Raw genomic sequence first — 25,342 nt, forward strand, 5'->3', positions numbered from 1 at the left:
TAATCAGATAAGAATCAACGCTCTCTTTCTCCGCGCGACATAGTCGTTGACAGTAATTTCAACTAGACACTTGGAATAAGTAACGATCAGCATTACTACTATTCACAGCAAACGTAACGAGAATGACCAGCTGAGAGTACTCATTAGTTAGGGTTCAATTTTCACCATTGTTACATGGATTTTTACGTTGACAAGAGAACTGAGTATACAGGATCTATTATACAAATGGAGCACAGAATATCTGAAGAAATAGGAGGACTTTTGATAAGAGGACTAGTTCTACAGGAACTATAAATAGGGAAAACGATATTTAACAAAAATATTGATACGTTATACAATCTCGAAACGAAATCAGTTCTGCTTGATTTTACATAAAATCCTACTTAGTTTCCCCCGCACGTTTTAGAAACACCTATTAATTATATGGAACATTAACGCTTTCAAGCGTTCAGTTCAGGATTCCGAAACTGACTCTGTCGAGTACTTAATAACCGTGAAAACGCGTTACGAGTGACAAATGTGCACGCGCAAGTAAGTGAGTAGGAGACACGTGGAAAGTGAATTCGCGGATGGTTAAACGCTGCCAATAGCGTTAATCGTCCGGGACCACCTACCAGCTGCGATTTCATAATCGATACTCGCGGCGCACGGGGATACTTACGTGATCGCGATGCGATCCGCATGTGTCATTATCCTCGACGTTCGAGTTTCAATTGCCTCGCGAGCAGACCTTCCGTAAGTACCCGTGCCACAGGAATCCAAATGGGCACGTCGTGCATCGATGCTCGAGCCAGTTTCAAAGAACAGTTCGTTAATTTTTTTAAAAATCGTTTTTCGAATTACTCGGGTTCAAACGAACATCGTAGTATTCCTCGTTCGACCCAACGATGTATGTCTGTCAAATGTCGACCGAGTTTCTAAAGTTGAATCGCGTAATATTTTACGAACGACGATAAAAAGTAAACGGAAGATACACGACGATTGCTCGTCGAGTAGCGATTTCGCATGTTCACCGTTCGGGACAGTGATTGCAGTAGTTAAAAAGAATTAGCTTCTCACGGGACTCGCGATTTCATCGACAGTTGAATGGTTACTTATTCTCACCGTTTTTATCCTTCACACGTTGACCTCCGGCACGTATTCCACTTTTTCTCCCGTGTATCTGCACGGACGCGGCGGGGGTGCCGGAGTAAACTCTGACCTCGTGCGTTAATATCGGTTGCGTAATCCTTTCCGGATTAGTCACAAGTTATTTTCCTCGTAAACGCTGAAAGGTTACGCCGCCGCCGCGGTGAGAACCGAGAGATGGATAATGATGGTGATCGATTGCCGCGGCAAATAATCAGTTGTTGGCATTGCGGCGCGAGAAACGCGTTCCCGGTGAATGTCAACGGGCTGATTCTTGGAATTCCAGTGCGGCTGCGTGCGTATTCTCACCGGATAAAACGCGATCATTAACGTTTTCCCGTTGGACATTGTTCCACGTTAGACTCTGCGCGAGCTCGTTTACATCCAAATCGTTGACAGACCCGGTCGTTGCAACTCCCGTCACGGTTCTCAAGTAAATCAACGTGGATCATTTATCTTAGAAACTTTTTTCAGAGATCGTCAGATTACTCTACGCACTTTGGTAATTGATCACGTTCTTTTTTTTTTTTTTACCTACCGTGCAGTTCGGGGACGCTAGTGAGCAACTGGTGATTTATCGTGCGATTGAGTTAACAGATAACGAGTAGATACTATGGCGTTAGTGTAATCACACGGTAATACGGACTTAATTAAGTTTGATCCGCAGATAGCGAGTAACATTCTTTCGCGTGCTCGGTAATTCAATTCCTTTTTTGAACGAGTGGCTGTTCCAGAATTATTATTATTTCGTTCTGTCCGTAGATCTGACAGCGATTTTCAAACTACAGGTTCTTCAAATTAAACACTTTCTTCTAACAAGAATTTATTAGCTTTCAAAATACTATTTTATATAGTATGCATAATAGTGTAACATTTTTCTGTTGCCAACAATAATTGAAATTATCTGCTGGCCACTGGTCTTCCCATTCTTCCACGAAACTAATGTAGAACGCATTACCGTCTATTTTTTGCCGATTATTCAAGCCCACGCCAGGGGCCGAGGCCAGTTCTGGACAGATTGAATGCGGTTGATCGACGTTGGTCTTCCTCGACGGTAGCTCCGCGTTCTCACCCTCTCCCTACAGGACGTCCGCCTCGACTTATTCCCTAATGCGACCTTGATGAGAGCCAACCTTCCTAAGGGTCTCTTTTCTCCAACTCGCTTTATCGATGCACACGATTATTCTGTTCATGTTCATTGTCCCTGCGGGTCACTCGGTACTTCGTCCAATAGAATATGAACCCTTGAAACGTAATTGCAAAATTGATCAAAATCGCACAGTGGCAACGTTCTGTCTGCGTTCGCTCAAGCAAGAAATAGAAGCTGCTTCAATAATTCTTATTCCGTCGGCCACTTGTCAATTTCTAATAAGACATTCGTGCACTCCTGAATCGTAATTGGAAAATTGATTAAAATCGCGCGGTGGCGAAATTCTGGTTGGTCGCGCGAGCAAGAAATACAAATGGCCATCTAATTTGCATACTCCTTATCAACGAACGTAGTAAACCACGGAAGGGGGGCGCATGGATCGCCGGAGCACTAAAAGCCCATAGCCGATCGGGGCAACGCGGTGACATTAGAGGCACATTAGCGTGCGGCACTCGTCGAGCAGCTGGTAGCCTACCGGGCCAGCTAATTACATGCCGATTCCAGAGGATCAGCCGCACAATGCCGTGTCGACATACCGGCGGCTCGTCGACGTGCACAGGGGGGGTCCCCGATACCGATATTGCCGTGTACCGGCTTTCGCGGAAAGGTTCCGTCGCTTACACGTTGCCGGTTAATCGCTCGATACACTCGCAACACGAGTAGCCGATTCCCCGCCTCGATTCACGCTATCGTAACTGACTCTGCGACGCGAGAGAGTAATTCTGCTTTTTATATGTGTGTTTTTCATGTGTTTCGTGACAGACTCGTAGCTCTTTTGGTTTTCATTCCAATTTGGAAAATGAAATGACATAAGAATTTGACGTATTCGTAATGTGTATTTGTCTGTACTGTGCGCACTTTTTAACTTTGCGTATGTATTAAGTACGCATAGAATGGTAGATAGAACGAATGTGAACCTGTTGAAGAAAATCTCTCGAGCAGACGATTTAACTATATCTGTCCGAGGGGCTACGTGTTCATAATTCTTTGAGATGCGCGTTGGTAGTTTTTCGTGCGGTACAGAACACGCTGCGTCTACGTGGTTCGCAGATGTTACCAGCGGGTGTTCTCCGGGCACGTATTTGAAGAACGAGCGCTCGTTTGAGGTCGGGCCGGCTCCCACTGCGACGAAAATTCAAATGTTAAGATATGTTTTTCACTGGAAAGATCAAAGACCGCGCGCACTTGTTCGTTTCGTTCAAATTAATCGAGCCCTTTTGTCCCTTTAATCACTTTCCCGTCCATCGCCTTCGGAATCGCTCCTCCTCGTCCATCGGAACAGGTTCCTCCAGTAATTAGATCATGTCTCAGCATGTAATTTAAATTGATACACAGATACGATGTATAAAAGTGTATAAAAGTACAAAATATGATTGCTGAAACTTAAAACAGTCTTCTTATGCATAACCAACTTACTTAAAGGGGCAAAAAGACTTCTTTTACTCTCGAAAGTCATAAAGTAAAATATAAAATGATCGGTTAGACTTCATTGTTCCTGGAAAGGGCTTTCGAGCCTGTGTCTCTATCATTTCCACGAGTGGGTACGCTCGACATTCGCGGTAAGGAGGTTCCCGTCCGCTATTAACAGCAGGATGTCTCGGGGAACAACCTGGACAAACCTTTCCGTGCGTCGAGTGCGCGCCCGGTTTCACGACGGCAAACATACCACGTCCATCGTCCTACGATTCTCGCGAATACTGTCGGCCGTTGTCGTCGCCGTTGCAAACCGCTGATGACACTCTACGACACTCGAACGAGCCGCTTAGTTTCCTCGAAGAGGCTCGACCCTTGTCGCCGGCGTCGTCAACGAGGACAAACGGCGACGATGACCGGGACAGCGGGCACAGATTACGACGTACCTCTTCGGCAATTACTGCTCGAGTGGCACCGCGGTGAGACAGGTGGAACAACGTCCTCGCGTTTCTCCTTGACAAATCCGCACGGCGAATCAATAAGAATTGTCATGCGAAATAATGCAATTTTTCAGGGTTTCGTTGGAAACTTAAATTAATCCGATGTAAATGAAATATTCGCGTGGAACGTCTGACGAGAGAAAAGAATAATATTTTATGCGACGAGAACAAGTTTCAGCCGCAAATAGGAAATCTCGTGTAGCACGTAAAATCGTCGTCGGGTTTCCTTTTGGGCCGAACGAGTCGTGTCCCACGATCGTCGAGGATTAAAAAGCTGCTCGACTAATAACGACGACGCGTTATACCGAGCCGAGGCACAAGCAACGTGCCATCATGAATCATTGGTCGCGATGTCCGCGCGTACTTACGTACATACGCTACCTCGACGTCGCGTCGTACATTACCGATCGACAAATTCCCGTTTCGCAGCCCCGACGCCCATAAATCGGTTATGCGCGACTCGCGTACAGATTAACGCCGCTCCGAGGTAGACGAGTGGAGTGGGTGGAACGATCCGCGTTTTATCGTAACACGATCGATAAAACTGGATCGATCGGGCCCGTACCTCGGACCCGGGCGTGACAACGGGGCCCCGAGCGAGGAAACTCGATGCCTGGATTCTGAGGGCTAAGGATAATCGACTTAACGACTTCTTGGTAACGGTGAACGGTCCTCGTTAGAACAGTGGTTCCCGGCTAAATTCTCAAGTTGAGTGTCTGTGTGAGAGGGTATTATTGGTTTAGGGTGTATAAAGTGTCTTTAGAAAATACAATATAATAAAACGCTAATAGGTTCCTATCGAATATCATCGATTTGACACAGTACATGACAAGTAATTCATTGTACGGTATCAATTGTATTGATAATCTAACTTGCAATGCTCTATAAAAAATTCTGACCCTTAAATCAAGCACGATTCATGATTCCAGCTATTTTATCCTCATTGGTCGAACGTTGGTTAGTGAAAATTCTACTGCGCTCCGCGAGCGCAAGGACGTTTCGCGTGGTAGCGTGGGAAATCGTAACGCGTTCTGTCGTTCTTCCCCATCGAAAATTTGTTTTTTTTTTCTCTTTTTGTTCAGGACTGGTGGACAGTCAACCTGGCGAACGGCTCGGAGCGTGACTCCCCTTGGAGCTGTGGGGGTGGCAGCGGTAGCGGCCGCAGGCCCCTCACCTCCATAATCGAGCACCTACGCACGTCCAAAAGCAGGCTTCACAATGGTAAGCCGAAGATAAATCGTGATCTATGTAGCTTTTCTTATAACGTTAGTTTGTATGCATTTTTATGGACTTTCCTGGAACGAGGTTCCAAGAATGTTAGCGATGTTTCGATGTTTGTTTGATAATTTTAATTTCTCGAACACATCTTTTGTCACTGTTCATAAAAATATTTCTTTTCAAGGACTCCTATGCAAGTAGTATTGAATATCTCAATTCTTCAGTTTCTGAGAAATTTTTTAAAACATATAAGAAAATGAATTTGTAAACGTACGTCTTTAAGCTAAGAATTCCTGTTGCCGTCGCATATTCGTTTTCTCTCGTCGAACCTCGGGTGGGTATTCGCGATCAAAGATCTGTTTACCCCGCGTTCCGATTCAAGTCCCGCGAACAAGGTAAAGGCTGACGGGAATAGGGACATCCGTTTCAGCTTATGTGCATCGTTGCCTCTAATTACCTGGAATGAAGACATCAGCGGAGTCCCGGCGCGATTCCTCGCCCGAGAGGGATTCCGTCCCGCGAACTGTCCGTAGAACGAATCGTTTCGTTGCTTGATATTTCATCGATTATTTATTATCGTTACTCGCCGCGGTCATCACTCTTCGGCTTATTGCATATAGGCGTGCTCGTTACTCGTAACGATTCGGCGCGTCCACCTCGAAGGCTCGTAGGTATATTAGGCGACTCGGCATTATTATATGCCCCGGCCATCGCGAAACACCGGTAGTAATTGGATTCGGACGTTGAAGTATTTTGGAGCCGGTGATTAATTTCCTGGATGTTAGCGAGTTAATTGTGTTTGAACTGTTGCGGATGCGCAGGCTTGATGAGTAATAACGCGACCGCGAATTGGAGTACCTCGTTACGGGGGAAAGTTTGGTTCGAGTCAACTTTGATTTATCGTTTCGGCATGATTGAATGCCTCCTTCCCTCCGTTCGCTTTTTAACAGCCGTCGGTTTTAAGGAAAAGTCAAGCTTCGCTCGAAATTACTTAAGTTATCAGTGTAAGTCGGAATAATGGAAAATTCGAGGTAGCAGGGGTCTCAGTTTTAATATCAGAGGAAACGTATCGAACAATGAAAAATACTGAGAATCTTCTCGACGTACAGTAGCTGTATAATATTGTTAAAAGAGGGAATCGTCGTAGACAGTACGAAAGAAGTCGGTAGCATTCGGTGCGTGTACGTCAATCACGATTAGGGGGATGAGTTTTCAGCGCGCGTCTCATTAGCCCACGCCCTCATTATTACGTTATCAACGTCCTCGGGCTGGTATAATGGGCTCTGAATATATTTATGAGGGTAATCCCCGCGGCGTACGAAAGCCCGAGCGCCGATGCGGCTCGCTCCGTAACAATAATCCTTATATCCTCCACATAATTGTGCTCGCGGACGATTTATAGAGCTGGTCCGGCCACCGATCCTATCTAACGATCTGCCCATTCAGCCGGACTGGCTAGAACTGCAACGGGGATGCACGGCCTTCGCCTCGGGAATGGGATTCATTCAAGACCGCGAGGGTACACCTCCGTTCATAAGTCTCACCACGCTTCCACTTATTTTCGAGAAAAATATTACGAATCAGTGATCGTGAAGGATCATTTCACGTTGTGGAAGATCGCACGATAAGTCAGTCATACGAGCAATCATAGTTTCGATGGAATAAATTATGTCAGAACTTGTGACGATGCGAATCTGATTCATAATTGATTAGGAAATCTGCGATTTTGCAGCAACTTTTGAATGGCAAATTAAGAGAAACTGAGTACAAATTATGAACTGGAATTTTAACCATGGTTACGAGTGAATAATTAAAAGACACCAAGATTTTTGTCGTCATTTATTATTCATTGAAGTTACACGTACTTTCATTCACACAACTACAATACCTGATTTGATTTTCACAGTACGTTTTAAAGCCAGAATATCATCCACGATAATTATGTGGACATTCTAAGACGTGGAGGATCTGTTTTTAGTCATTCATTGAAATAACGCATACTTTCATTCTGTTGTTCACTTCTTACAATATCAGATTCGATTATACGCATGGAGAGACTTATGAACGGGGGTGTACACCGTATCCGTACGGCCTCCCTTTCTTCCTCGGAAAGATGTTCTTTCCTTTCTCTTTCGAATCGTTCGGGTCATCGAGATTCGTTCGGCGCTCGTTCCGTTCCCGGCTTGATTGGTTTGTCGACCTTTCGCGAAACCCTGGCCGGAGCAATTTCGTGGTCCCGCGGCAATTTGGCTGTCCGCGGACTTATCTGATCCGCGACGATTAATCACGTGCCCGAGAACTTTTGCCGAGTTCACCGTTTTCGTTGCCTGTTTCCGAACGGACATTAAATTCCACGGATAATCACAAGAATTTAAGATATCCTTTATCAGGTCTTTCAAACATTTTCGAATAATCAGTCTGGATTATTTAAATATAAATTAAAACGTCTGCAAATGCAAATACAGCCTGTATCTAACAAATGCATCAGAGACAACAGAGAGTAAAATAAAACCATCGACGTAGATTTTCGATATTTTCACTGATCGCAAAAATTGATACAAGAAGTTGACATAAATCCGTCGGTCGATGCGAGAAAAGAGAAATTGAATCTCCGTACTGAAACGTATCGAGGGGCTCGCCACCGGGGTCCTTCGTCGGTCTCTTCCTCGGCAGCATCCTGGAAGCGGCGATTCGACACGGCCGCGCGGCGGTAGGGGTTAGCGCGTTGCCAGGATGTGGAAGCGCATGCACAATTTATAATGCAATTAGAGCCTCGGATGGTAGCGTTCGGATTTATGGCAGCCGGCGAATCCTACCGGAGAGAGGAACGGAAAAAGAGAGAACCGGCGAGGTCGACGCGAGGGGGTATATTCCCGCGGAATGAGTTATACGCCTCCCGCGGTTCCAATACATTATTTATCGCTCGGCTTTTCATTATTTCTGCGTCCCGGCCACGAAACTCGGTTTCCGCCGCGATCCCGATCGTAATTGGCCTTATCAGCGTTGTTGGATCGGAAGTGGTAGACCGTCGCCGCGCGACAACTCTTTCGCGAGCTAATTTACAGACGGCTCGGATGTATTACGCGCTAACGAGAAACCTGCTGACGCGCCTGAACGTCCGCGCGAGGTAATCCCGTTCGTGATCTCTGATCTCGCTGAAAAGTACAATAACCGATGATTCGGCTCTCGGTCGTACGCGAGATCGAATCGAATAACGAATCGGAACTGGCTCGAGGGCGTAAAACTATTTTACTCGCTAGTCCACGTTATTTATGACGCAACGCATTCTTCTCGTGGTCTCCAGCGTTAATCGCGCGTGTAGTTACACAGGAAATCGAACAGGATCCGGGGTTTAATTGGTCTTCGTAGATCCCGGCGTCGCTGTGCCAGGTTACAATATTACACGTGTAATATGCAGATTAATATCGCGCCGCGGTAATTAGTACTGGCGCTCTGGTATGAGCAAACGTGGAATCGATGTCGATACATACCCGCGAAAACCGGAAACCCTGGGCGGGGGTAGTAGCGGCGGTAGTGGACGAGTCCTTTTAAAACGTGTCCCACCGTAGAACCGCTCTCGGGCGTGTGTAATAACAAAAATGGCGGGGAGTCGTAAGTAACGACGGTGGCTTCTGCAACGAGTCCTCATTAGCATCGTAACGTCGACATAAGTTATTGCGTCTAATGATAGAGGCGCCCGCGAACGCGGCTCCGAGCGAGCCGAAAAAAAAGAATCGACGCTCGCTGGCTGATGGAGCAGAACCGGAAGAGCAGTCGCGAAAAAGAGATATGAGAACACCCCTTGAGGGCGAGGGGAATTAATATCGTAGAACTATGATCAACGCGCAGGAACATCGCCCATGTTCCGGGCAGAAAGTTATCATTTCATACGCAATTCAATTTACATACCACGTAGCTGATCGCGGCCAGCGCGATGTTTATACCAATAAGAATCGAGAAAGGCTACTAGCGAAATTATAGTGATTGTTACCGAGGGAAATGATACACGCGCTTTTCGGTCGATAGTGATTTAAAGGCAATGAATTAATTTGACTCGTTCTCAATTAAGACGTATATAAAAAACTGAATTGAACGAGGCAATTTCCAAGACGTCCGACTGCTGTTTTACCTGCGGTAATAATTATTATCGAAGAAGATCGTACAGTCTCGTTAACGGAGAATACAGTTTCGGGGACAATGTAGGATCGGCAGGTAGTTGATAATGCGAGGATTAGAAAGTCTCCCTCGTCAGGCCGCGGAGCACGAGCGCGGGCGTGAAGGAGGCAAAGCCGCGCACGAACCGTTAATCGCGGGCGTAATTACGATAATCGCTCATTGATTGCCTCGTGAACGTGCCTTCTGCACTTTCCTACCGCCTGGATGCACAAACCGCTGCATCCGTTGCACCATCCGAACGGTAGGAAAACTGAGCTAAAAATTTATTACTCCTTTCGAACAGTCGTTCTCGGTACACTTATCTATCGAGAGCGGCTGGCATACATTTTATCATCGTTTCGTACGTGGACATGGAAGCCAGCTGAGAGCTCAACGATTCATCACTCGCAACGTCTGTGTGAATCAGGAGATTAGAAGCTGATCTGAGTAATAGAGACGAACGTTCGTTCTATCAACATCGAATGATAATCGAGAAGATCGGAATTTCAATCTGACAATGAATAAAATTCGTGCGAGGTATAAAATATGATTTACACGAGTCACATTTAACATCCGGTTACACGATCCCTTCACTCGAGTAAAAAATACGGTTTGCGCGGAACCGACGCGTTCGCAGTTTACAAATCGCCGTGAAAGTACTCTGGGATCATCAACGAGGTCGTGTACGCTCGCTCGCGGTGTCTAGTTGATTAATGCCGCCACCCACGCGTCCACCGCGGTCCAGTTTCCAGAATCGCCGTCATCTCCGTACGCGACGAGCGCAATTAGCTCGAGCGAAAGCCGAGCGATCGACGCCAAAGCGTGACTCTCGTGAAACGCGACGTTGGTGCTCGTACGACCGCGCCGTGAATAAAGACATTAATAAACGGCGTGCGTGGCGACGCAGCCAGGAAGCCGACGGTGGAACACAATACCCTGTACGCGGTGAGACGAGCTCTCGGGATAATGGATGCTGCTCTAGATGGTGCCACTCCGATGGTTGCACGGATATACGCGTTATCAGCCCGGAGAATCGCAGGGATCGAACAAAAACCATCCCGGCTATCTTCCTCGATGAGGAAGCCTAGGACGCCAGGGATGCTGTCTTAATATCAAACGCGAGCTCTATTGTAACGCAGATCTAGCTCGGAATCTATCTCGAGTTTTATTAAATCCGTTCGCGTCGTCGCTACACAGCTGGCTATGAATGTCGGGACGAAAATTAATTTAATGTCCCAATTTCTGTTCGCGTCGCGATTCCTACTCGCTCGCTCGAGATTGCATATAAAATTATAGAATCGAGAGGAAGCAGAAATCTCGACGCGAACGGACATTGGGACATTTACTGCTGCAATACTTGACGTAATACTAATGATGGTTGCATTAATTGGTATAAAACACGATGACAGCGTGGTTCGATTGAAGCGGTTTTCTGTGAGAAAAGCTCGGGTGATTCGCGGGACAAAGCGTTCTCGTGGAAACGAGAAAACGGAGCTCGGTTTACCCTTGTCCGATCTGCTTTATCTGGTACCCTTGGCTCGGCTCGGCTCGACCATTAGTCGTTGTCAGTTACGTCCGGCCTCTCCTCTTCTGGATCAAGAACCAGGAACCTCGCGTCCTGTTGCACCTCTCCGTTTCGTGCTCCGTTGCGCGGCTCGTAACGTGACCCCTTCACCACCTCCGAGGAATTAAGATATCGAGTCTCACCGACGGGACGGAATTATTCTTACCCGATCTTTCTTTACTTCCAACGCGTAGCTACTCGCGTCTGCGTTCGCGATGATCGATCGCCGTTTTAGCGTACACGCCTGGCGATTCGAATAGTTTCTGAGATATGTAACAGAGATATGTAACAGCTGCGGACCATGCAAATTTCTTTTGTTCCCCCGAGAGTGAATCGTTTACTCTCCCGCGCATAGAAGAAAATAGTCCCAGTTCGATGGCAAAATTACGACTCGTGTTCGCGTCGATCGATTAATACGTGAATCGTGTATCGAGGTCAGGCGGAGAATTTTTCCGCTCGTATATATTTCTCAAGATTATTTATTTGGAACTCGGTTTTAGTGCGAGACTCGTCGAACCAGTCGTCATCCTCGTTTCTTTATTCGTTCAATTCATTTTTACCCTCGTCCGATTTATATCCGCGATGGACTGGGACGCGTAAATTCTATAACCTGTTTTTCATATTCAATGTCCACGAAAAGGGCGTAAGCGTGTCCCCGTAATAAGATTAAGAGCCATGCTTGTCATATTTCCTCGAGGGACGGTGTCCACTCCGTGCTCCGCATTCATCACTAACCATTCTTCATTTTTCCCTCTTTCTACGTTATACGCTCTCGCAGCCTCTCTACCAGTCCCATTTCACATTTTTCGATTCCTCTTTTAATGTACAAGACGTGTGTTCTACGCACATTACTCAGTCCGATCGATGACAGTATAAGCGACGACCGTATGCATTATTTGCATCGCCTTCGCGACGTTTACAGCCTAGCTACGGTCGTTTTTAACGTCCGCGACAAGTTAATGGGGAGATTGTGTTCGAATGATAATCAGCGTAGGAGACGCATAATAAATAAAGGTGTTTGTTAGGATGCGAGGAGTCCCACAACGGACCACGGCTATCTACAGTTACACATCGAAGTTCACGATACAATTATCTTTGTCACGCAGTTCTCGCAAAACTCGAATCAATTCGTTCGCCTAATCCTGCTGCGAAGGTACGTAACGTGAAATTTTCGATCTCGAAGTCTGTTGAACCGATAAAACGAGAGTCGACCAGTACAAAGAAGGAAGTGTTCGCGAGGGGGCAAGATAATCCCGCGAGGGTCAAACGTTGACCGAGAAAAAGTGACCGCCGATACAGCCTCCCCCAGAGCTATCAAATTCCGCTCGGATAAAGACGTGGGATGGCTACGTGAATGGGATTATTAATATTTCTCTTTGCCGCCTCTCTTCTTCTCGGCGGCCTTTCTCTCCTCGAAGCGATCCGCGGCTGAGATACCCTTCCCGATAATTTATGCGAAATCGTGAAATCAAGTTTTACTACTTCTCGCCCCGTCTCTCTCCGACTCTCACTCTCTTCAGAGGCGCGCATAGATAAATGAGATATCTGCTTCTACCCGACTTATTAATCGATTTACCTTGCGTCGAACCTCGCTGCTAAGTTTCAAGATATCGTACACCACCGTGACTCTAACAGCCCGTTCAGACAATGCCCACCGAATTCTTTGATTCCTCGTTACATTTATTAATATTGCATTCATTTATCGAATGATCGACACACAATTTAAGATACAGACTTAAACTAAATCGTAGTTCTTCGCTTGGTACCGTTTTTGCGATTGGACTTGGTCTCATTTAAAATCTGCTTCTTCCAATTAAACGGGTGAATTCATCATATTGTAAAATTCTACGTGATTCGATCGGAATACTGGAAGTAAAGTAACATTTCCTGTTACACTTGCATCAGTATTCTATTACTACTATTCATTCTTGATATCGCATCGTACGTTGCAAGCCAATTAAAAAGGTTCGATAACCCGATTCAAGATCCTAGCCCATCAAACAATTCAACCGTGCCGCATCTTATCTACCATAACCCGAGCCAACCAATTTCCTATTCCTTCCTCTTAACTTAAATTCACACCAGAGTGATAAGAGGCGAACATGAAAATAATCAACCTCCGCCGTTCGAAATATCATCCTTTCGATCCTCGGGAAAAATCGTCTGATAACTGGAATCATGGTACTGATACCGAGAACCAGTTGCGAATCTCTATATCCGATCTAGTAATAAAATCTCGGTTTCCTACGTTACCAGATAAATTCAACGTTCCACTAATCATTTAATAACACGCGACCAGCATACGCCCACAGCTGCAAACGCGTCCGATAATACTCTATTGAACCAGTTTTTGTTGAACCATGTGTCATGCGCCGATCTCGTTTTGATATCGTGCAGAAAAAGGCGAAAGAAAAATTACGTACATCTTCATTATAAATATATCAAGTTATATTGGCAATTTTAGATCGATCCAAATAAACTCATACTCGATGAAATCTGGAAAATCATGTAAACTTGCAGCACAGTAGGGCAAAAGTAAAATAATAAACGTTCTTCGTTAATTTATTTATTTATTCATTTATTTACAATTTTACTTACTCATTTCTTTATCTACTTATTTATTGTTTATTGACTTATTATAGCCTAATTAAACATAGGTTAAAATTGTTGGTTTTCGAATTGAACCACGAATTACTTCAGTAGTTAATAAAACAATTGAATAGTAGGAGCACAGAGAATCGGTCCTCTTAACTGGGAAATTATGCGCCTACGTGCGTCGGTTGTGAAAAAAAGCGTCACTTTGTATTTCGGGGACGGTAGCCTCGTTGCTCGTGCTGTATTTCGTCCAACCATTCTGGTCGCCGGTAATGGTGTTCGTGAAGAGAGATAATCGAATGGTTGGCTTATTTTGGAAACGACCAGCCGCCGCCGCGACCGGAATTTCGTATGATCGGCTCGGACTGATGTCTGGATCATCGGTCGAATGCTAAGCATGTAATTTAATGCACTTTTCGGCTGCAAGTCATTCTCGTGATAATAAACAATTTTTCATGTATCTCTTGATATACTAAATGAATCTCTTATCGTAACTATGTGTAATTCTAATTATTGACTGACACGTCAGTTATATAAACATTGAATATATGTCGTGTAGATATCGACACTATTTCTACGACACCTTCTGATATTTTTGCTTAAAATTATTATTATTAATTGAATACTTTTCCCTCAATTAAATTTTTGTTAAATTAATTAATTAAATCGAGGAAAAACGATTAAACTAATGATAATAATTTTAGGCGAGAATTTGAAAAAGTGTCTCTTGACACCGCTTGGTAGAAATAGCGTTAATTAATATTAAAACGGAATTCAGGATCGGTAGAGGAAGCAGCCGAGAGATATCCCGCGGGAATGAAAGAGTGTTCTTCCGCGGTTGGTTTCTATACGCGGCGTGTTATTACTTTAATGTATCGTTGCTGGCTCGCGAGCAAAAACGAGAGAGAATCGAAATCGTTTCGATCGTACCCGGTAACGGAGTAGGTTACTAATGGTGGGCTTGCTGGGTCGGTGGATCGGTAGACTGGGTTGGGCTTCTTCTAGAGGTGCACCGAGGTCATCTGTACGAGAGGGATACAGTTTGCCCGAGGCACCGATGACATCGACCAGCGAACAGCTTGGTTATCGAGACTCTCGGCACAAGGCGCGTTCATTTCAATGAAATATTCCCGAACGATCCTCCGTCAATCGAATCTGCTCTCCTGATTTATATTCGTCGAGAGGATCTCCTTTCTCGAGCGAGGCTAAATTAAATTATTTCTCAACTTCGTGGAAACAGAATAAGAAAGAGTAGATCGTAAATCCGGAGTAAAGTAATGAAACCGATTGAGGCGTGGAATAATAGTTTCGCGTGCTCTTCCTCCGGTGCGTGCGCTGCGAAACAGTTTCGTGCGGCAGCCAGCAGCCAGGCGTATGTGTCTCTGGCTCTGGCTGGATGGAAGAAGCGGGATAAAAAGAGGCGAAAGGTCCGCGGAGAGCAGATCGGTAGGGACGAGGAGGCAAGCAGCCGAGTGGAGATGCTGAAGAAGGCACGGGTCATGCAACAACAGGAAGGTTAGTTGCTCGGGGCGGCGACAAGCGAGCGAACACCATCTTGCCACGGCTCTTACATACGTAACCGGCTCTCATAATAATTTCACTCAGCCACGAGGGACCCGGCAGGACGTGGAACGCGAATTTCCAGGAAGCTCGGTCACCCACCCGGGCGACCCTTTCGTTCATACGCGTACCTTCGGATCTTAGAAAAGGATCTGTAGTATAGATAAAAAGATTTTTTCTATCTTTCTATCCAGTCATTTTTATGTCTTACTTTGGTACAGAATGATTCGATGAAGATGTGCATACGTCGGTTTGAAAAGAAAAGGGTTCGTCGCTATTATAAGATCGTAGTTTTGATCATGAACCACGTTTTATTAAAGCAATCAGTTATATCGAAGTTATCTGTAATGATAAACAAACGGAACATCGGTAGCGGATACATCTACTTCAATACTTATCTTATAGTTAAGAATATAATAAATCACACAGAAGTAATAAACTTTCTGTGTACACTGACGGTGATAACAAATCACGCGTCACGGTCGAAGTGAATCAGTGAACCGGTATCAGCTTAATTTTCAATCAAAGTACAGATAGATAGAATCTAATGTTTTTCGTGTTAAGCTAATATCTCGATCACTTTTCCAAGCTTGTCTGTTTTTAATTTCCGACAGTTGCACGTCTCACGACTATTTACAATAATTACTAAAACTGAAAGGAATTTGATGGAACGGACAGAATAAAAAATCTTTTTTCGACGTCTAAGAGATTTACATCGTCGATCGAAGCGCTGATGCTCGTGGCACGAGTTTCGGGAAAAAGTCGGTCCGACGGCACGTACGATGGGCTAATGCGGGCTTCGTCACCGTTAGGTTGTTAATTAGCCGCGGTTCAGTATGTACACCTGCATGATTTCACGCAGCGTCGAGGCGTAATCGAGCACGGTTAACCTTTTATCCAGGCCTCGGAGGCCCCGGAATCTTTCGTCAAACCTTTTTTCCCTCTCGTCCCGACACGCTCTCGTGATTACGATCGATCCATCGTGGAGGCTCTCGCGGGTAGCCAGGCTATTTATCGACGGGGATCATCGCGAACAATCCGAGATCTCGCGGGCAGCTTACGGCAGCTGCACGTAACTCGACGGCACAAGAAAGATGATGGAATCGCCGGCGTCGTTTTCTGTACACGTCTCCCCTCGCTGACTGCGGGGAAAAACGGGAAAATTGAAAGTAATTGAAATTGTGCCGGCTCTCACATTATGGAGATTCAGTTCGGAAGATAAATCGGATCTTGCGTCTATCAACCGAAACTGCAATTATTCTTCAACTGCATTTATTGCATATTGTTTCGTTGCCTCTACATTAATTACATCGCGGATTTCTATACGAAGTTTGTAACGTTAAAACTGAATCGAAGTTGGAGATTTCTTTTGAACGCTACGTTACGAGCAACATTTATATTTTTTACATATTCAGTCTTTCGATCGTATATAACTGTGGCTTTGTTTTCATGTTGCGAGTAGAAGTTCCTTCAATAACTATCATTTGAAATAGATCTTAAATCTTTAGTGCCTATTCTTAGCTGCGATTCGTGTGTTCGCTTATCAGGCCTGACCTGACCTATTGTTTCTACTGTCTTACTGATACAAAATGATCGCCAGTAGATACGAGGGCATATCGCCTACGCCTAGAAATTCTTGTTTCACGAATCGCATAAAACGTTCAATTTAACACATTAACGACTTGCAATTATAAACGCGATTTTTAGATAATATTTTCTCTATTAAACGACTGAGCGCATCTCATTTCATCGATTCATGTATTGTACAAGTACGAAGAAATTTCATTGAACCCGATACACTATAAGAAAACGACGACTCGGAATTTTCATAAGCCCAGCTATAATTTAATCTCGTTTCAAACCACAAATAGCGATCGTACACGTTGTGGAATGATCGATCATAGTCGTGGCGCATGTACCTCGTCAAAATGGAAGATTCAAACGAGTCCAACGAGAAACTGGATCGTCCTAAGCAGTATCTGTCACGGTCAACGATTCCAACACGATTTCCGTGGCAAGACAGTGAACAAACGATTTCTGATGTCCATCAGCCGAGAAACACGATGGAACCGGTGAAAGATGACTCCGGCGAATCAGTTAAGGAAATTTCATGACGATTCGGATATGGCAATCGTGACCTTCGTTCATTAGAATGCAATTGCGTGTAGCGGAGGGAATGGAAGTAAAATTCTCGAGACGTCTGGTTTATCCGTAGTCCCAATTAAAAGGAAGAGGGAGGAAGGGAGGAAAAAAGAATCAGTCGGAGGTCGTGTAATCCCGCCGAATCCATAATTTATCGATGACCAGGCGCGGTGCAATTACAATTGAAAACGAAGATCTTAAAAATTAGTCGGGAGCCCGGTCGGCGACAAGATTTATTCGGTCCCCTCGGCCCGTAGTAAGGCGGCACTCGGGCCGGCCGATTTTGCTTCTCGTCGAATACGCGAACTCGCCGCGGAACAATGATATCTTAACTGGGATCTCAATGGGGTTAATTAACACGAGCGGCGACCGACGGTGGCGAGACACACGGCGAGACGGAGGAGGAGGGAGAAAAAGAGAAGCGTCCCGGTTTAAAACGACACGCCGGTTCGACCACGATACCGCACGCTCGCCGTGTGGCGTTAACCAAATTGATTAATCTCCGCTTCTCAGCGTTCGATTAATTATTGACACGCTTTTGTTATCCAGACATCGGCAATTATCCGGTCGACGGCAGCGGCGGCGGAAACGTGCGAACGCGAGAATTCGACTCGACGCTGCGTTCGCGTCCCGTCGAGAAATCATTCCCAATCGCGTCATCACAGGGCGTTAGTCCCCAGTGAATATCCTAAGTGGGAATACTCCTTTATTCATAACGGGACCGATCCGTATTGGACCCGTATCGATTCCATACATCGTTCAGGCGTCTGAACCCAGCAAAATCGGTGCCGTAATTTTTATTATATACGGGGTGTTTCAATAGGTATGATAGAACTTTGATCTGAATCAAAAAGACGGAAGATGTTCTAGTATTCGCTGGTTTACTTTAAAGTACACTCGATTATATATGAAATGCAATATTACATAAGTGACCAGCACGGTCGTGTTTGGTTATTATTTTATTATTACGGGACCGATTTCGCTGGCTTCCGACGTCTGACCGACGTACAGAGCCGGTACGGATCGGTCCCGCTACGGACAGTACGGATCCTGCATTAAGCGAAGAGAAGGCATCGCGCCGCTGCCGCCGCCGGTCAATAAGACGGTGGCGACTTCCTTGTTTGGCGACCGAGAGATCGAGAGATCGCAATTAGGCTCGCCGCGTCAAACGTTCTGGCCGGTGCGGTGGTCCCTTATCTCCTCGCGGTCGTCTCGTTCACTTTCTCCTCTCGATCAGGCCTTACCGATTTCGGGCCAGCCTCGGATCCACTGCGAGAGATCTCTTTTCGTGGAACTGCGGTACGTACCTCGTTCCGTCAGATGATCTCGTTTAAATATAGAATAAAGACCGAAATCGAACTTGTAAATAGACTCAATTCGTTCGACGAGACTCACGAAGTAAGAACCGAACGATTAAACGGCACCACTGATTCGGCTCGCCCGTGCAAAAGTTTATGCACTTTTCTAAATATACATAACTTCGGTTTCACTTCTGTCCAGTCGTTGTAACGTTATTTTTCACGCAATCGTATCGCGTTTAAATGTCACAATGTTTTTATGACCCGAGCTACGTTCGCCGCCGCGGAGATTAATTTTATTTGAGCGCGTACAGGCGTTTTAAACTGTCCACATTACAGTCGCTCACCATACGAACGGTTCATATGCATATCTCGTACAGATAATTGAAAGGCGTTACTCCAACCGCAATGGAGGTCGTCGATTTTTACATAACGATCAATTTCCTTCGGATAATTGTTATTACTCTTGTAAAAGAGTATCCTACTGTAGTATTTGTCAATGTTTCACCGATAGTTGACAGAGAATGGGAAAATCGTAATTTCCTCCTCGATCACGCCACGTTCTCTATTGCTATTACATTTCTTTCGGACGTACGCGAGCCAGATCACTCTTCGCGTGCTGTCAGTGAATTTTTATTTCACGTTCTCTCAGAAACTGTCGTTTCATGCTGCGGGGAAGCGTGGTTAATTAAGCCCTTTCTTTCGCAGCCGTATTTTGCTCCTTGGTAATTGAACAATTTATTTAATTACCTCGGGCATTTCATCACCTTCGTCGAGTACAGTACTTACAATTTTTCTCAGTCATTATTTCATATACAGAAAAAGTCATCATGTTCTCATGTCCATTCGTAAATATTCTTAATTATTCGCAACAGCAGATTTTTTAAACACGCGTACTCGATTAGAACGTCGCATTTAACCCTTCGGCGAAGGGCCCAAGATTATATTTCACGCGAGTTTCACGGTGTACACAACCCTTTCTGCGTTCGCGTAATTGCTCGCAGCTTCCGGTATAATAGGCTTCCGAGATAGAGGACGATCGTCGGTGCGCGAACGACGACTTCTTGCCCGTTCTTTTACCCCGCGCCGGCGTAGTTAAGTTTTTGCAAAGCGATCGAGCGACACGGTCCACGTGCCACGTGTTCGGGCTAATACCTGAAATGCTCTCGGTTGATCGTGAGCCAGCCTGTCGTGCGTGTATTCCGTAAGAAAACGCCGCCGTGACGGTCGTTACTGAATCCACCTTCCTTCCCGCTCGATAACGGTCTCTCCACGGACGCGTGCGTCCACTCTGCCTTCGCTACGCTGAAATATTATAGAAAATTGCCAACACGGTGACAGTCCTCCTTATGCGAAAAAACTAATTCTTAAAACAAATCAATGAGCAAGAATCCAAAAATTCTTTACAAGATTCTCGCATGAGCTTAAAAATGAGCTTACAATAAGCTTGCATGGGTGGTTGATTCAGTCAACCCTTCATACAACAGAATGAAATGAGATTATTTGAGAAGGATAACTGATAAACATTGACGAAAATCGAATAAATTCGAAGAGAATCGGTGTGGAAGACTGAGAGTAATTTCAGTCATAAACGCGAGGAATCGAAGTGTATCCAGCCTATCCTCGTCCTCGCCTCGATGATCGATCAGGCTCGACAAACTGGTGCCCGCCTTATAACGGGTCTAATCTCCTTCTATCAGGAAGAACGAACAGGACGGAGTACGGCAGAGGAGAGGTTGTAGTCCACTCTCGAGCGGCTATAAGTAATCACGTCGACCCGTGATAGTCGCCAGGAACTCGGCGAAGAAAAGGCGAGAGGAGGATCGTGGCAAAAAGAGGAAGTCGAAAGAAACGCGGCCGGATGAAAGAAAAAAGAGAAGGGACGAGCGCTGAAAGAGCGAGCAGAACTCTCCGGGGCGCGGCCCTTCACCAAAAAGAGTAATCACCGATAGAGGAGCGTATGCGTAGCAAGCAGGAGGTCTGCCTTCATTGTGAAATCGTTCCCAGTCGCTCGTGCCGATGTAATAAGTCTCGTAATGAGACGCGAACAATTTTAGAAGAGACGACTGTGTCAGAGGAACATCTGCGAACATGATTTGAATCGCGTCGGAGCCTAAAAACGCTCTGGATTTTCTACACTCGTCGCGAAGTCAAGCCACTGTTATCGGGGCGACGATGAATCTCCCTGTTCCCGGGCACAATGCAAACACATGGCTGGACCCTTTACTCACTTAATTTCATCGGTAATCCGCCTCCTCGGTACGAGAATCGATAATTACGATCAGCAATCGTAGCAATAAAGTTTACTTATTGAATAGCATTGAAAACTTATTTCTCTGGGCGAGAGCCGAAGCGTTTGTTTGACGTGTCCGAGCCGAAACCGAGGCTCTATCAGAGGTACGGGCGACGTGGCCGAGATAACGGGGCGGTCAGTCGTTAATCAGCAATAATTACCGATGGTAGATACGTCGTAGCGGTTATGCTCCGCAGTAAGAAAGAAAAATCGAACACGGTCCTTATTCTCGAGGCCTCAAGATCGAAAACGAGATGATCCCTCGCGTCTCGCTTCTTCTCCCTTTCGATATACATATATATATTTCTCATCGTTCGACCGACCGGTTCGTGATTGCTTCCGCTCGAACACCCGCTGCATCGGATTCGGTCGGTAATTAAACGCGACTGATACGCTATTCTTCTGCATCGATCTTGTTCCCGGTGAAATATCGGTGGAAGCGAAATTTGTTTTGCGAAGGGCGCACGCTTGAGAAATGGAACTGCAAGGGTGTCGAAAAGGCACCGCGTTTTGCTCCTATTCTGCTTTGATTAATTACATCGAGCCGACGTAACGTACGATTCTTCGATTGTTCAATAATTTCATCGGAACCCAGCAATCCCGTATAAAAATCTATACACGGATCGATGAGGAGGTATCGATTCTTTTTGTGGCACAGAATATCAATTCTTTTGTCATGAACTCTCGACGTGTTATTAATTTTTAGTCCCGTCGATTCGACTACAGTGAGTAACTGATCCAACGTAAATCGTAAATCCCTTTCCAAATACACTCGAACTCATGTATTGTACAAGTAATTTAATTGGAGAGTACAGTGTTCGTGACTGATTATCATTCACGGGATTACGATCCCAGCGACAGGGCTTATGTAATAACGAATATCGGTCGTTAGATCGCAGGCATAGCAGAAGTGAATCCGCGGGCGCGTGCACGCGCGTTATTAATCACATGAAAAAGCGTTAAGTAGATAATAAATTAGGCGGCTAGCCGTCGCGAAACGTCGAGTCGCGTGGAAATTTGTGCGGTATTCAATTAGCTTTATCTAATATCGCAATCCTACTCGATATTTCAAAGTTTCGTGGCGACGTGTCTCGGCGTAACGCGCGTATGACACGGGCCTTTGCAAAAACCCGGGGGCCGAGACGTCGGCGAAACGCAGCGCGTATACGCGCGTATACGCGCTGCGTTTCGCAGAACAGAATTACGAAACGTCGTGAATTTCTCGTATCCGTTCGATAACGACTAATGATACGTGTCCGTGTTGGCGGACTCCGTAATTCAGCCAGGATTTTCTTTCCACTCGGTCACCCGCAGACTTTTTCTTTCCACGCACGCTTAAATAGCTGAACTCTGAATTACTCGGCATTAAGTAATTCCACGCTGTTTGTACATGTTTTAAATAGTTCCCCTCGTTTTAGTATAATTAGTTTTATTCCACTTCTCGTTTGACTTACGACGATTGCTAAACCGCAATGCCTCTTTAAAATACAGGAGTTAATCGCGAGCAGAACGTTTCACTTCACTCCCGATAAATGAAATTCAGTTTATACGATATTTTAAAATGCGCACATGGATGTCGAATAAATATAGGCCGTATTTAGTTGAAGTTTCTCCGATAAAATCGATTGGCCTAATTAAGGATGTTTTACAGTCAATCTCAAAAGTTTATGTACCTTAGAAAAACAGATTTCTTATAATTAAAAATAAATCAGACGTCGGAAAGAACAACGATTTTGGATGAAAATAGTTTTACTTGTTAATGTTCAATTGGTTTCTAAGCAATAAAAATTGATAGAAATTTTAGTATTTAAAATTTTACAGATAGCTTTTCGATAGTAATAGGAATCTGTAATAACAAATTCAACGTGCTAGCATCGTTTAAGTATATGTATAGCCTACATATCCTTAAGCGTGCTGCGAGTTTAATAACGTTACGACTATGATAGTCTTTTTGCAACAGTGTGATCTGCTATCCAACGGCACAATTGTTCCGAAGCAAACTAGCATGAAACGACCCATTTAAATCCTCGGATAACGAATGCCTGGTCTCGTAATTAAAATGATAAAACGTTCATGAACGCACGGAAAAGGGGGACTCTCTGGCATTATCGTGATGCGTAAACATGAATCGGAAAGTGATGCGATTTCCACATCGCGATTGTTTATAATCAGCTCGCCGTAAAACTAGTGCAACTGGGTAGAAACGAGGGTGAGCAAACAGTCAATTAATCTTATCAATTTCTTATCGAGTCATCAACTGCGTGCACGAAGTACGTTAGAACTGAGACTCCGGACTTTTGTGTAGAACGTTAATGGATAAGATAAAAAAGCTTGTATTCTTACAACGTGCGTTGCATTCAGTTTTCTTATGCATAAATTAGTGCAATCTTAATTATTCAAAACACGTAGAAATTCAGAGCGTTGCTTCGTCAATTTCCATTATTCGCGACACGATGCTTCGTCTTAGAGACAATTAATAATAATTAGACAATCGTAATTCATTATTAACAATAACATAACAACAGAGATTTCCTCGAAAGCTTCTGGGATCATAAATATCGGCGAGTATCGTGGACAAAATCGCGACCAATTGCAACCAAGTGCTTTGGAGCCAGGTGAATTTTTATTTTTGCATCCGCCCTGCGCTCCGTTCGTAATCGGCGTGCGTGCACTCTGCATACGAATGCGAGCACGCTAGAAGCTCACGAAAGGGACACTCGTGTGCGCGCTGCACCGCCACGAGGCACGCCGATGCGCTTGGAAGTGGCGTGGCGTGGCGTGGCGTGCCGTGCGAATACCAGCCCTCCTATAAATCTTCATTTAGTGGTCAAGAGAGTTGGTCGTTGAATCTTCTCTACCGAGAGGCTCAGAATTTCGAACACCGGATACGGGCACACTCGTTTCGGCCTCGAGCTTTCCTCATTTGCGTCTCATTCTCGTTTGGAAACGGTCAGCTTTTTTCATTTCATTGATTTCACAAGCGAGATCAGAACAATAAATGTGATCGGGGTGTCAATATTTTAATTCTAAAGTGTGCCAATATGAAGTTATTTAACTGTTTTTAATAGGAGGGTAACGTTTGTTACGATTACAATAATTTTTTCAGTGTTTCTTCGAAGTAATCTTCAATTGAAAGGTAGTCATCAAGTAGAATGGCATCAACATATGGTTAACATTTCAATGTTTGAGACTGTCCAGACTGCGAAGTATAATTGACGATCATTAGATTCCCAGGCGATTACCGATACTACTCGGACTCTGGTCTCGATACCCTGATCGTGTTACCCAAAGAGAGATACAAAGGATCGCTCGCCGGTGGAACAGCCCCTTAAACCAAATTCGCTAGAACGCAGGTGGAGCTCTGGATATGTAGTAGCATCGGTTCTGAGAAATTCCGTGCCGCGATAAGTTTTCGTCAACCGCAAACAGGATGCGTGCGTTGAACGTTTCGCCATTGGCTCTCACTGACAAAATTCCTCTTCATGGTTCCTTGCATGGGTTTCGCGGCCGAGCCCCGCTCGAGTTACCTCGCCACACACGGGACAACATCTCCGTGGATCGATTCAAATTAAACGCAGTCGCTGCGTTCGTTGAAATATCGGAGAAAGTAGAATTTATACAAATTGAGAAAGACTGTGTTGCGCAGATAATATTTTTGACACGGTCATTCATCTTGGAAGATAGATTTAATTTTTTTTAAATTGACACCAGAAGTATGAAAGCCTGTGGTCTACGAAAGACGAGCGTATCTCGTGTCTGCCAGCATCTGTTTGTTGGACGCTGGCTGAGAAGGATAGTTTTCTATTCGAGGCCTGAAAGAGAACTTAAAAAGCGAAGCAGGTGGTCTGAAAGCGATCCAATGTGCTGGCGATCGCGTCAGAAAGCTGGACATGGAACGTAACGGCTCGCCGTCGATTAAACTGTCCGTTCAGGTGACGCGGTTCCACCAGTCGTCCAACCGTTTAATCCTCTTAAGGTCCAGCTGCTTAATTATAATACGACTTTGTGGAACGTTCAGATTCACGAAAACCAATCACCGGCTCGTTCGACGAAGAACGGAGTTGAAGTTGCTTAAGAATTCTCTCGACATTAATTAAAAGCAGGTTCACGCGTTCTCCAATTGTTTACTATTAGACTGGATTTAATGCGTGAATGAAAAATGTAATTTCGAACAGTGAACTAAACCTCGACTCGTAAATTGATATAACAAACGTTTCGGTTCGTATAAAACACTGAGGTCTATGAAAAATCTGATCGTAATTAGTGTCGCGTTCTGCTATGGGACATAGGCAAAGTTCGATCGTGCAGCATGTGTATATGCAGGTG

The 25,342-nt window shown here is 45.0% G+C and overlaps 1 protein-coding gene across 5 annotated transcripts in view; it reads left to right on the forward strand.

The window, feature by feature from the left end:
* LOC108625439 (nascent polypeptide-associated complex subunit alpha, muscle-specific form) overlaps window positions 1–25,342 on the forward strand; it is a 224,591-nt gene that overhangs the window by 39,486 nt on the left and 159,763 nt on the right. For 4 of the 5 annotated variants that reach the window (XM_026813959.1, XM_026813958.1, XM_026813956.1 and 1 more), the window contains one exon: window positions 5,274–5,412. In XM_026813959.1, coding sequence (XP_026669760.1) covers window positions 5,274–5,412 — 139 coding nt within the window. Of the gene's footprint in view, window positions 1–677; window positions 736–5,273; window positions 5,413–25,342 lie in introns of those variants that run through there. The other variant, XM_026813955.1, reaches the window with a different exon arrangement.

The sequence above is a fragment of the Ceratina calcarata genome, unplaced genomic scaffold (genome assembly GCF_001652005.2).
Source record: "Ceratina calcarata isolate Rehan_Ccalc_2016 unplaced genomic scaffold, ASM165200v1 scaffold351.2, whole genome shotgun sequence".
NCBI classification, from domain to species: Eukaryota; Metazoa; Arthropoda; class Insecta; order Hymenoptera; family Apidae; genus Ceratina; species Ceratina calcarata.